The sequence below is a fragment of the Lithobates pipiens genome, unplaced genomic scaffold (genome assembly GCF_037356315.1).
Source record: "Lithobates pipiens isolate NorthernLeopardFrog02 unplaced genomic scaffold, aLitPip1_a1.2 Scaffold_13, whole genome shotgun sequence".
Lineage (NCBI taxonomy): Eukaryota > Metazoa > Chordata > Amphibia > Anura > Ranidae > Lithobates > Lithobates pipiens.
In genome coordinates this window covers 120,278,118-120,292,022 of record NW_027507718.1, presented here as the reverse complement: position 1 = coordinate 120,292,022, position 13,905 = coordinate 120,278,118, and the positions used below count along the sequence as shown (strand labels likewise).

The window sequence follows — 13,905 nt, the reverse complement described above, 5'->3', positions numbered from 1 at the left end:
TTTTTTTTTACAAATAAATATGTGAAATGTGTGGCGTGCATTTGTATTCAGCCCCCCTGAGTCAATACTTTGTAGAACCAATTTTCGCTGCAATTACAGCTGCAAGTCTTTTTGGGGATGTCTCTACTAGTTTTGCACATCTAGAGAGTAACATTTTTGCCCATTTTTCTTTGCAATATAGCTCAAGCTCTGTCAGGTTTGATGGAGAGCATCTGTGAACAGCAATTTTCAAGTCTTCCAACAGATTCTCAATTGGATTTAGGTCTGGACTTTGACTGGGCCATTCTAACACATGAATATGCTTTCATATAAACCATTCCATTGGAGCTCTGGCTTTATGTTTAGGGTCTTTGTCCTGCTGGAAGGTGAACCTCCACCCCAGTCTTAAGTCTTTTGCAGACTCTAACACGTTTTCTTCTAATATTGCCCTGTATTTGGCTCCATCCATCTTCCCATCAACTTTGACCAGCTCCATGACGACATCACTGGGCTGGTGGATGTTTGAGACCTTGCGCTCCTCCGCCTTCCATTTCAGGATGCTCAATAGGGTTTAGGTCTGAAGACATGCTTGGCCAGTCCATTACCTTTACCCTCAGCTTTTTTAGCAAGGCAGTGGTCATTTTGGAGGTGTGTTTGGGGTTGTTATGTTGGAATACTACCCTGCGGCCCAGTCTCTGAAGGGGATCCTGCTCTGCTTCAGTATGTCACCGTACATGTTGAGATTCATGGTTCCCTCAATGAGCTGTTGCTCCCCAGTGCTGACAGCACTCATGCAGCCCAGACCATGACACTCCCACCACCAAGCTTGACTGTAGGCAAGACACTTGTCTTTGTACTCCTCACCTGGTTGCCACCACACACGCTTGACACCATCTGAACCAAATAAGTTTATCATGGTCTCATCAGACCACAGAACATGGCTCCAGTAAACCACGTCTTTGGTCTGCTTGTCTTCAGCAAACTGCAGGCTTTCTTGTGCATCACCTTTTAGAAGAGGCTTAAAATCAGGGGAAAATCGTGGGTGTGTGTTATACTGCTGCTGATTGTGAGTGGAGGAGCGAGCCGCCGAGTGTACTCTGCTAGATTCGGCTCTGCTCACAGTCACGCCCAGTCCCTGTGTCCATCATAGGGTGGGACTGGTTGTGACTGTGAGTGGAGCCAAGTCTACCCGAGTACACTCGGCTATGATCTAAGCTGGAAAGCGGCAATGACACTGGGGCAAGGCTGCAATGAAAAGGCTACACTGAAAATGACAAGGCTGCAATGACACTGGACAAGGCTGCAGATGGACACTGATAAAGCTGCATTGATGAGCATTTAAATGTCTGTTTTTTTTTTTTTTTTTTCTTTGTTTTTTTTTTCCTTAAAGATCCCTCCTAAACTTGCGGTGTATGTTATACGCCAATAAATACGGTATATAACTGTTGGTACTGCATCCATTTATGCTCATGTTCAGGCCCCATGTCAGATAGCTGAGGAATCCTACTATCCACTAGGGTCTGAACTATCCTTGTATTATCTATCCTATTCCACTTAAAAAAGTGGTAGCCTCCAGTGCTGGTAGAAACTCAGGTTTAGAGAAGAAAGGAGTCATTGGCCCAATATCTTTTTTACCCTGTATCACAGCATGTGATAAATATAAATAATCCTTGTAAACATTTAAATGTCTTTGTCCATACGTGTAGATCCCAAAAACACATACCCGCAATCCCCAGCAAGTTGTTATTTCCCAATCTTCTAATAGTGTCCATTTGACACAGTTACTGGACGAATCTCTGATCTCCTCTCATAGATCTAGATATAGGCTCAAAATATGTTTTAGGCCATTGTGGTAATTATATTTCAGGGAGTGGAAAAGTTTTCAAAAATCTCGACAGGTCTTCTATATCTCAAAATGTAGCCATTAAGCCATTATGTTGCACCTGGAGTTGAAATGGAAATCCCCATCTATATTGAATATCTCTCTTTTGAAGAAGCACCAGGAGAGATTTCATTGCTTTTCTTAAGATCAATGTATGTCTAGAAAGGTTCTGAAACAATATTGTGTCCCCTCAAAATCTATAGTTTTATTTTGACAAGCAACTAACATCATTTTTTTTTCTTATGTAGAAGTAATGTATCCTACAAATTACATCTCTTGGTCTTCAGGGATCTGTTTTTCTGAGTCCTGCTGTTCTATGAACCTGATCGAATATTATTTCTGTTGTAGGGGAATTTTGTAGTAGGATGTTAAAAATGCCCCGTAGTGTTGGTATTAAATCATCAGGGCTTATTGTTTATGGTAGGCCTCTAATCCTAATATTTCTTCTATTTCTATTTTCTAGATGATCCATTATATTTATAGTACGCTTTAAACGTTTTTGATCTTGTTCTTGTAATTTAGCCTCAGCTTGCACAATTTTTTTTTTCCTTAACTGTTAACCGAGTGTCCATTATGTCTACTTTCTCCTGAGTATTGTGCACAGATGTTTTAAGATCTTATAATTCTGCTTTATATGAAGTTCCTAGCCTGTATATATCTTCCCTGGTGGGCAAAGAGCAAATATATGCTTTCATGTCCCAACTCCCTTTTTCCGTTTAATTTGTTTGTGCTGTTAATATATTAATTGGTGAACTGTTGCTAAATTGCCCCCATCTCTTCCTATGATGTTCCTGAGGTCATAGATGACTCTTTAGTATGTTTGATAATCCTTGTGGTTGTAGTTGCTGAAAGAATTCTTTTATGACAGTTGTTTGAGTTGATTGTGCCCCTGTACTGCTTTTACTTGCTCCATTTGCTGTACCTTTTTTATTTTTTTTTTATTTTTTTTTTAGATTGGGGAATTTAAGATTTTTTTTGGGTGCCATGTTTTTCAGACCCTGATCACCGTCTTACACCTAATAGCAATAATTATTACAGTTTTAGTATGCTGTTTTTATTTTCACTTGCCCAATGTTCCAGAGGCTCAAGCTTCTGTTCTCTACAAGATATCCAGATTACTCAGTTTTATTGCTCTCCAAGCTAGATTCCACCACCCTCCGCCCCCCCCGCCACGAGGCGGCGTCTCCACCAGTCTTCCTGGGACCCTCGGACAGCTCTCCACACTCCCGTCTAGAGTCCTCGTATTGGTCTCCGCTGGTCACCACTGCTCTCTGCCTGCTTTTACAGGACTATACGGCGCTCCAGCTGTGATTCCTGATGCTCTCCTTCTACGGCCAATATCTCCTCCGCTCTCCTTGGCTCGCCCACCGCTATCAAATCGCAGGACGGCTTTGTCTTGAGTCACTACGAGTCTCTCCGGAGATATCCGAGCTTGGGCCAACTCTCAAAGCGAGGACCATCCATGCAAACTCTTCCGATGGCAAGGCGGCTCCAGACCCGTGTGGAGAGCCCACTCCGCCGACCTAACAAAAGAGCCATCTCAGTCCGTCCACCTCATTCCCAGCATCACCATCAATTTCCACTATTACTCTGGGTTCTTCTCTCCACACTCCAAGCACAGGATTTTACTAGGAACTGCACAGGAACGACCGCTGCTCAGCTACCCATCATCTAGATGCATGCTTCCTTGTAGCATGCCACATCAGTGTGCGGCCATCTTGGTCGCCAGCTCCACCCCCTAGGCCATCTATATGTACAGCAACAATTCTTTTTTTAGATCCTCAGAGTTCTTTGCCATGAGGTGCCATGTTGAACTTCCAGTGACCAGTATGTGAGAGTGATAACACCAAATTTTACACACCTGCTCCCATTCACACATGGGACCTTGTAACCCTAATGAGTCACATGACACCGGGGAGGGAAAATGGCTAATTGGGCCCAATTTGGACATTTTCACTTAGGGGTGTACTCACTTTTGTGAGTAAACCAGCGGTTTAGAGATTAATGGCTGTGTGTTGAGATATTTTGAGGGGACCTCAAATTTACACTTATACAATCTATACACTCACTACTTTACATTGTAGCAAAGTGTCATTTCTTCAGTGTTGTCACTTGAAAAGATATAATAAAATATTTACAAAAATGTGAGAGGTGTAGAGATACTGTAAATTTGTCTTCCTGTTCCAGCAGTGGGAGGGCAGTCTGGGCATACACTGTGAGAATTGATTGGAGGAAAGGCACACTCACCCCTCGACATAGGCAGAGGAGCAAAGAAGCTTGCAGAGCTGTAATCTGAATAGACAAGCTCTCTGCTAATCTATTGCACCCTGCCTGACACAAATTTTCAGCTGCTTTTATCTCCCGTGTTGGAGAACTTGTCAGACGTTATCATGCTGATTACAGGGGAACGAAGGGACTAAGATCCCATACGCATTATTCGATTTTCTGCAGATTTTTATCTTCAGATTTACCAAAACCATATAATATGAGTCAAACCCTAAGCGTTTCAATTTGTATGCAATCAGGTAGGCCCTTGTACTACGTGGTTTTGGTAAATCTTATGACAAAAATCTGCAGAAAATCTAATAGTGTGTATTAGAGGCTTTGGAGAGAAATGCCCAAGTCAGATGTCATGAATGCGGTTTACATCCACTTTAATGCAGGGAATGCATTAAAGTGGTTGTAAACGTCAGACATGAAATATGAACAAAGCATATCGCTCTATAGTGTGTACTCGCTGATTTAAGTAACTCATAAGACATTTACAGTGCCAGTACTTGCTAATAATAACAGCTGGATTAGGTTTAGTTTTGCATATGGTGCAGGGTAACATTTCCATGTTACCACATGGTGGGCTCTCCAGCAGAGGCTAAGGGTCCTTTCACACAGTATGTCCATTTTCACGGACCGTGCTTGCTCAGCAGGGATCACTCCGTTGATCTCCGCTGAGCTGGCGGATGACAGGTCCATCTCTGCTCACTGTGCAGAGCCCCGCTCTCCTTTATGGGGGATCAGATGAAAACCAATCCGCATGCACGTTTTTCATCCGATCTTGCAGACGGATGGAAAATGGGGTTTCCATCCGTCTGGATTTTGCGGGTCGGATCGGACATGTCACGGTCGGATGGTCCTGGACGGTCCGCATGTGTGAAAGGACCTAAATTTAAAAAAAAAAATTGTTAAACCTTGTTAAGGAAACATTGTAGCATCTGTGTTCTCTTACATTTGTACCATTCTAACATCTTTTTCTAGATAACACTTAACACAGAATATTTGAAAATGGCATGCAAATGGATAACACAGGAGACGTTTGATGCTGTTGTGCAAGAAAATATGGTAGAATTTGATATGGAAGAAGAAGAAGCTTTGAATGAAGCTATTCAACAGTTTGAATCGCAAGGTACCAGACAGCTGACATATAATGAAGATTTGGTCTGAACTGTAAATGGTGCTCTCAGTATTTACTCCTTGCAGCTGATTTATTATGTCTGTACTTACAAATGTTGATTGGTTGAAGTGATAGTAAAGTAATTTTTTTTTTTTTTTTTTTTAAATAACAAGCCTGTTATACTTACCTGCTCTGTGCAATGATTATGCACAGAGTGTCCCCAATTGTCTTCTTCTAAGGTCCTCTTCTGGGGCCTTTGGCTTCAAATTATTGCAGCTCTTTTAAGTAGAACTAAATTCAAAACAGTTTTATTTATATAATTTTTTTTTTTTTTTCATTTTGGATAGAGTAAGGAGGATTATAACCTCTGTCGGTTATTTATTTATTTATTTTTTGCCAGGTGTGGCAGATTTTTCTTTACTTCTGTCCTATAGCTAAAACAAGAAGTGAGAGGAAATCCCTCCAAAGTGAGGGAATCTTGGGGTGTCACCAGAACTAGTGTTCCAATTGGAAGATGTCCCCTCTATTCCTGCTCTGTGAACAAACCAAATTTGGGATTTTCTTTTACATTTGGTAATATTGGTAAACGTGACAAATGAAGAAGGTGAATATACCTAATGGAGAAATAGAGAGTGATAAAAACCTGGTAGGTGTTCTAATTGATCTCCACTCCATCCAAGATTTAGGTTGGGTTCACACTTATTTTGGATGCCGCTCACAGCAGGGGTCAGGTGCGTCTCTGTTTCCTGGACGAATCGGGCCAGAATTTTTGCCTGAATTTGGACTTTAAGTAGAGCCAAAGATGCACAGGACCCCTGTGTAATGGGCTCCACGGCCGCCCCAGAGATGTGTGAACAAGCTCCATTGAGAGCCGGTCACAGCCTCCTGTCATGCAAATGGGATGTGGAGAAACCTGCATCCAATTCACATAAGTGTGAACCCAGCCTAAAAGAAAACATGCTTTATCTTTTAATTATAGTAAGGCTGGCCATACATTATGCAATTTACTTTAATTTTGCCAAAACCATATTATATAAGGTCAAAACTAAATGCTTTCAATTTGTATGCAACCAGGCAAAACATGACTAAATTGGTGGACAAAAACCCTTGGCAAGCAGGTAAAGTTTCTTATAATTAGCAGACATCTTAGGAGGGTTTTTTGTCCACTCTTCTATACAGATCTTCTATAATTCCTTAGAGTATTTGTTACCCTAAAAAAAAAGGGGGGGCCTGTTCCTTTTAAATCATGAATAACAGCACAGTGCTTGTGCTGTGTAACTTGAAACCCTTCTATCACCTAAAATACCCAGCTGGTTCTGCCCTCCCCTCTGTAAACAGACCACAGGTTATCATGGCTACTGAGCCCTGATACCGTGGGCAGTTTACATGCCTCCGTCATCCGCAGCTCTCCTCTCTGCTTTCCTCCGTCCTCTCCCCCCTTCCCTCCATGCCTGTCAGCTCCGTTTGTGAGCCGCCCCTCCCCTCCTCTTCTAGTACCGTTCTCAACAGTATAAAAATGACTACTCACAATCACTGCCAGCCCCTCTGCTAGGATAACATGTAGTGTATATCTTTTTTTTTTTTTTTTTTTTTTTTTAATTCATCTTCTAAATACCTTATTTTTCCTTGCTGATCAGCAGTCATGTGGCCGCCCGTCGCTCTCTTCCACTTTTGTACGTTCTACAGAGGGAGCTCACCTGACCACCCGGCAGACATGAGAGGGAGATCTCGGCCCCTCCCTCTGTAGTAAATACAATGGGTATAAAAAGTAATCACCCCTGTTAAAATGTCGGGTTTCTGTAATGTAAAAACATGAGACAAAGATAAGTCATTTCAGAACCTTTTCCGCCTTTGATGTGACCTATAAACTGTAAAACTCAATTAAAAAACAGACGAAAATCTTTTGTGGGGGGAAGGGGGAAAAAATAATAATGTGGTTGCATAAGTGTGCACACCCTATTATAACTTGGGTTGTACAGTGCCTTGCGAAAGTATTCAGCACCCTTGAACTTTTCAACCTTTTGCCACATTTCAGGCTTCAAACATAAAGATATAAAATTTAAATTTTTTGTGAAGAATCACCAACAAGTGGGACACAATTGTGAAGTGGAACGAAATCTATTGGATTTTTGAAACTTCTTTAACTAATAAAAAAAATGAAAAGTGGGGTGTGCAAAATTATTCGGCCCCCTTGCGTTAATACTTTGTAGAGCCACCTTTTGCTGCGATTACAGCTGCAAGTCGCTTGGGGTATGTCTCTATCAGTTTTGCACATCGAGAGACTGAAATTCTTGCCCATTCTTCCTTGCAAAACAGCTTGAGCTCAGTGAGGTTGGATGGAGAGCGTTTGTGAACAGCAGTTTTCAGCTCTTTCCACAGATTCTCAATTGGATTCAGGTCTGGACTTTGACTTGGCCATTCTAACACCTGGATACGTTTATTTGTGAACCATCATCTCATTTTTTTATTAGTTAAAAAAGTTTCAAAAATCCAATAGATTTCGTTCCACTTCACAATTGTGTCCCACTTGTTGGTGATTCTTCACAAAAAATTTAAAATTTTATATCTTTATGTTTGAAGCCTGAAATGTGGCAAAAGGTTGAAAAGTTCAAGGGTGCCGAATACTTTCGCAAGGCACTGTAGCTGTGTTCAGAATTAAAAGAGAGAAGTATGGGTTTGGGGGCTATTGCAGTTTTATACTTATCTAGGTGGATGCAGCATTGGTCCGATGCTGCATCTGTCCCCTGGCGTCTCTGCACTGAGAACCGAGCCATCTAACACTGCCGATGGCTCGGTTCTTTCTGCTCCCCGAGCAGAGAGCTGCTGCCTGTCAATCCTCCTGCTTTGCTCCTCTATGCTCACGTGATGACGCGGTGCCTGGACTGATATAGGTGACGTCAGCAGAAAGTGAATTTTAGCCCGCTCTCTGCTGAAAACGGGTCACAGGAGTGCAAAACTAATTGCACTCCTGTGACCCAGGAGAAGCTCAGCCAAACGATGTTAAAAGCTATCGGTCCAGAGAAGGGTACAAAATAATTTACAAGGCATTAGATATACCATGAAACACTGTGAAGACAGTCGTCCTCAAGTGGAAAAAAATATGGCACAACAGTGACATTACCAAGAACTGGACGTCCCTCCAAAATTGATAAAAAAGGTGAGAAGAAAACTGGTCAGGGAGGCTGTCAAGAGGCCTACAGCAACATTAAAGGAGCCCCAGGAATATCTGGCAAGTACTGGCTGTGTGGTACACGTGACAACAATCTCCCGTATTCTTCATATGTCTGGGCTGTGGGGTAGAGTGGCAAGATGGAAGCCTTTTCTTACAGAGAAAAACAACCAAGCCTGGCTAAATTTTGGAAAAACGCATCTGAAGCCCATTAAAAGCATGTGGGAAAATGTGTTATGGTCTGATGAAACCAAAGTTGAACTTTATGGCCATAATTCCAAAAGATATGTTTAGCGCAAAAACACTTTAGATCACCAAAAGAACACCATACCCACTGTGAAGCATGATGGTGGCAGCATCATGCTTTGGGGCTGTTTTTCTTCAGCTGGAATTAGGGCCAAGGAATTATGAAGAGTTCCAAATACCAGTCAATATAGGCTTCTGGTAGAAAGCTGAACATAAAGAGTAACTTCATCTTTCAGCATGACAACGACCCAAAGCATACATCCAAATCAACAGACGAATGGCTTCATCAGTAGAAGATTAAAGTTTTTGAAATGGCCCAGGCAGAGCCCAGACCTGAATCTTATTGAAAATCTGTGGGGTGATCTGAAGAGGCCTGTGCACAGTATATACTAGTTGTTATCCTAGCAGAGGGACTGACCTTGATCATGAGCACTACCTCATACCTACATTCAAGCATGGAGGTAGAAACATGCTTTGGGGGTGTTTCTCTGCTAAAGGTTCAGACTGACTTTGCCACATTGAGAGGCCAATGGATGGGGCCATGTATTGTAAAATCTTGGATGAGAACCTTCTTCCCTCAGCCAGAACACTGAAGATGGGTCATGGATGGGTCTTTCAGCTTGACAATGACCCAAAGCATACCACCAAGGAAACAAAGTAGTGGCTCAAGAAGAAGCACATTAAGGTCATGATGTTGCCTAGTCAGTCTCCAGACCTTAATCCTATAGAAAATTTATTAAGGGAGCTGAAACTTCGAATTGCCAAGAGACAGCCAAAAAACCTTAAAGGAGTTGTAAAGGCAGAAGGTTTTTTTATCTTAATGCATTCTGTGCTTTAAGATAAAAAAAACCTTCTGTGTGTAGCAGCCTCCCCAGCACCCCCTAATTACTTACCTGAGCCCCACCTCTCTCCAGCGATGTCCACAAGTGTCTTAGCCCTTGTACACACGGTCGGAGATTCCGACGGAATGTTTCCTATCGGACCGTTTTGTCGGATATTCCGACTGTGTGTGGTCTCCATCGGACTGTTTCCGTCGGAATATCCGACGGACCAACTTTTTCAACTTGCCGGTAAAATTTTCCGACAAAATGCTCCGATCGGAAATACTCCGATCATGTGTAGCCTACTCCGACGGACAAAGTGCCACGCATGCTCAGATCAAATTCTTAGACCAAAGCTATTGGCTACTAGCCTGAACGTAGTCCCGTCGTTACGAAATAACATCATCACGTTATGTACAATCGGATTTTCCGACAACTTAGTCCGACCGTATGTATGCAACATCACTTTCGGACCTCTTCCCGGAATTAATCCGACGGATTTGGTTGCCGGAATCTCCGACCGTGTGTACGGGGGCTTAGATGTCCGGGACTCTCTTCCTGATTGGCTGAGACACAGCAGGGGCGCCATTGTCAAAGTCAATTAGCCAATCAGAAGGGAGAGGGGACGGGGCAGGTCAGGGCTTTGTGTCTGAATCTGTGACTCGGTTTGGGTGCCCCCATAGCAAGCTGCTTTTTGTGGGGGCGCTCAACAGGAGGGAGGGGCCAGAAGCAGCGAAGAGGAAGATCCGGGCTGCTCTGTGTAAAACCAACTGCACAGAGGAGGTAAGTATACTTTGTTTTTGTTTTTTGTTTGTTTTTTTGTTTTTTTAACAAGACTTTACAGTCTCTAAGGATTTAGAGAAGATCTGTAAAGAAAAGTGAACCAAAATCCCTCCTGAGATGTGTGCAAATCTGGTAACCAACTAAAAGAAACGCCTTACCTCTGTGCTTGCCAACAAGGGTTTCTCCATCAAGTACTAAGTCATGTTTTTCTTGGGGATCAAATATTTATTATTTTACTCACTGAACTGCAACTCAATTTATAATGTGTTTTTTTTTGTTTTTTTTGTTTTTCTGGATTTCTGGTTGAGATTCTGTCTCTATCATTTTAAAATACACCTATGATAGAAATTATAGACTCTTAAAGAGGAAGTAAACCCTGATGAGTTTACTTCCTCTTTCATTCCCTGCAGCAAAGCATAATGGACTACTATGCATCGCATAGTAGTCCATTATGTGTCACTTACCTGACACGGGAGCCAGCGAAGTCGCCGCTGTCCCCTGTAGTCCGCCGCATCCATCTTCTTGGTGGGGTCTCGCAGCTCTGCCGCTGTCATTCGGCATGTGCCGTAGACAGCGGTGCCTGTTTTCGGGCAGATATCTCCCAAACCATATAGGTTTAGGAGATATTTCTTGGACCTACAGGTAAGCCTTAATCTAGGCTTACCTGTAGGTCAAAGTGGTTTAAATCTGCAGGGGATCAAATAATAATTTTCCCCACTGTAGTTGAAGGTAAATCTTAAGGAAATTGAATAAGAAAATTGTATAATGTATGACCAGCTTAATACTTTAATCACTAATGCAGTCAGTTTATGTGCTGACATTGAAGCATGCTAATGGGAAGGAGGAGAATGACCGAGACATGAGTTTATCACTTTGCTGCTTCTCCTTTCACTATCCAGTCACCTGGGCTCAGACAAAATGGGCAGGCCATCAGTGAAGGTGTCTAGTGACAGAAAAAAAGATACTTCAGAATAGAATAAATCTCTGTATTGAAGAAGAATAATGTCGCAAAAGTGTTTTTTGTTTGTTTTGTTTTTTAACTCCTATGTTGGGCTATTCATTTTTAGCTTCTTTTTGGATAAAGCTTTGCTTTAATACGTATATATTTAGAAAAATTATCGGCTGATTTTTAAAATAGTATTTCTTTTTTTCTCTGGTTAATTTAGGTGTTGACTTGACAAACATAATAAAGGAAGTTCAAAAACAAAGTGATGGGAGTGAGGCTGCTTCAGGCCATGAAATTCTGCAGGTAGGTTTTCTTTTCTTTTGAGAACATGAATGGAAAGGGTTTTTAAAACCCCAAGTGCAGCTGAAAATCTTTTTAATGTCTGTTTTTTTAATGGATTGAGGAAGGGCTGAAAGCCCTGTCAGGTTGATGTTGTGCTTGAGGTTTCCCTTTTACTTTTTCCCAGTGACAGGGAAAGGAAATCTCTTATTTTGCTTTAAAGCAGAACTCCGGGAATAAATTATTTTCCATGTCCCTGTTGCTGATCACCAACTATGCCATCTATCTTCTTCTGAGCTCTGTAGTTCCTCTGCAGTAGCTGCTGATCTTGCTGAAAACAATGGTATTGCCCAGTGATATCCTGTTTGTAAGACCGCTGGCTGCTATTACTCCTGTATACTCAGCCAGTGGTCTTGTCACTTCCCACCTGTAGTTGTCTAAAAGCGAGCAGGGACTTGTATTTCTGCCCTGCTCACTGTAGTGGGCGGAGGGAGTCTCGCAGCCCCCTGGTTTGTGGCGCCCATGGAGGTGGTGTCCTCCACCTCCTCCCTGTGAGCTCCGCCCGTCCCACCCGCCTGCCACCTCTCTAAGCTGGGATCACTCATCTCTGCTCTATCATGCGGATGATTTCTGTCATTGATCCCCACTCTGCACTGACGGGCACTGATAAGCTGCACTGGTGGGCACTTGTAAGATTGCACTGATAAGCTGCCCTGGTGAGACCACACTGATGGGCACTGATGAGCTGCACTGGTGAGACTGCACTGATAAGCTAAACTGGTAAAAGCATACTGATGGGCACTGGTAAGACTGCACTGATGGGCATATTTTTTATCTTTTTTGTTTTTGTGTTTTTTTTTTTATTGCAGACATTGGATTCATTGAGACTGGCTGTGGATTCTGGGTCTGCAAGCGGTTTCTCTCAAATTCTTATTCAGTTTGGGGATCAGTGTAAAAAGGGGATGGGGTATCGGTACCTAGCAGGACAGAAGTTTGCCTATCCAGTGGTTCTTGAAGCCTGGAAACTTGCTGAGCATGACAGGGAAGCGCTACTGAATGCTCTTTATGCAATGTCATCTCTCACTGATGGACAGCCTGATTTGCTGGAAGGTGTTGGACAGGACCTGTTAATACATAATTTAGAGAATTATTCACAAGATGCTGAGGTGACCTTGATGGCAATCCGTCTCACTCGACACACATGCCTGAAGCATGAGCAGAATCGACAAAACCTTGTTAAAGCAGGTATTTTGCGACACCTTACAGGAGCCATATCAAACCATGGAGCAGATCCAGATGTGGTGCGTGAAGCTTGCTCTGCTTTGAGGATTATGACCTTTGATGATGACATTAGGGTTCCGTTTGGACAAGCACATGATCATGCAAAGATGATTGTTTTGGAGAATGGAGGCCTGAAACTGCTGATAGAAGCTGCAAAAGGTATGCATTATATATTCTGCTTGTGTTTCAGAAAAAAGGCAAAGAGCTTTATTAAAGAATGTCTAAACCCAAGATCAAGAATTAAATATAGTTAAGTTTGCCAGTCCCAGGGTGTATTAGTTGTATTAATTTCCTTTTTTCAGGCTTTTTCTCTTTAATTACACCTGGTGATCCTGCAAGTAACCCATTCCTGGCTTAGGGTGGCAACAGTTTTGCAGCCATCTTTACCACAGCATGACAACTCTTATACAAAACTGCAAGGTCAGCGGGGTCAGCGGGCTTGCCAGACAGACTAATCACAGGACGCTCTCAGGCACAACCCAATACTACTACTCCCGCCCTCACCATTTCCAACGAAAATATAAAAGTGAGGAAACTTTTTTTAAGACTCCTTGTGTAGCATATGCAAACATCTGTGAACAATGTTAACTGATAAGGCCTCGCTCACATGGGCATACTTAAGCGTACATCCCTGCAAAGGGCCGTGTTTACCTGCACAGAATCCAGAAGTATTCTGTGCATCTGCATGCGGGGGTCCCACGTACACAGCTGCCGCTTCCAATGTGACATCTGTGCGGATGCATGTCCCCAAATGCAGATAGTGTGTTTGTTTTCACATCCCAAGAGATTAGAAACTACCAAATTGCAAGTGACAGTCGCAACTGAGAAGGTTGCTTATTATTACCATACCCTCTATAGCCACCCAAAGGGCCCATCCACAGCACCCTGATCTGGTGCGCAGTTTTAACACACGTAATTTATTTGTACCAGAATGCACTTAAAAAGAGAGATGCACAATTTTGCAGCAGTGGGCTGTGTTTTGAACCATTTCTTGCTGTGCATTGCAGCGCAGGTGCATTGTGCATTCATTTATTAAGAATGGCACCAACGCTCGTGTTATCGCATCGATGTGAATTGGCCCTAGTCTTATTTCTTGTTTTAGTCTGGGTAACCATTGTTTCCTACATAAAT

At 42.6% G+C, this 13,905-nt stretch overlaps 1 protein-coding gene across 4 annotated transcripts in view; it reads left to right on the top strand.

Moving 5' to 3' along the window:
- ARMC6 (armadillo repeat containing 6) overlaps positions 1-13,905 on the top strand; it is a 34,497-nt gene that overhangs the window by 4,223 nt on the left and 16,369 nt on the right. For all 4 annotated transcript variants that reach the window (XM_077475471.1, XM_077475472.1, XM_077475473.1 and 1 more), the window contains exons 2-4: positions 5,114-5,261; positions 11,435-11,517; positions 12,363-12,933. In XM_077475471.1, the coding sequence (XP_077331597.1) occupies positions 5,114-5,261; positions 11,435-11,517; positions 12,363-12,933 (802 nt within the window). The remainder of the gene's footprint in view (positions 1-5,113; positions 5,262-11,434; positions 11,518-12,362; positions 12,934-13,905) is intronic.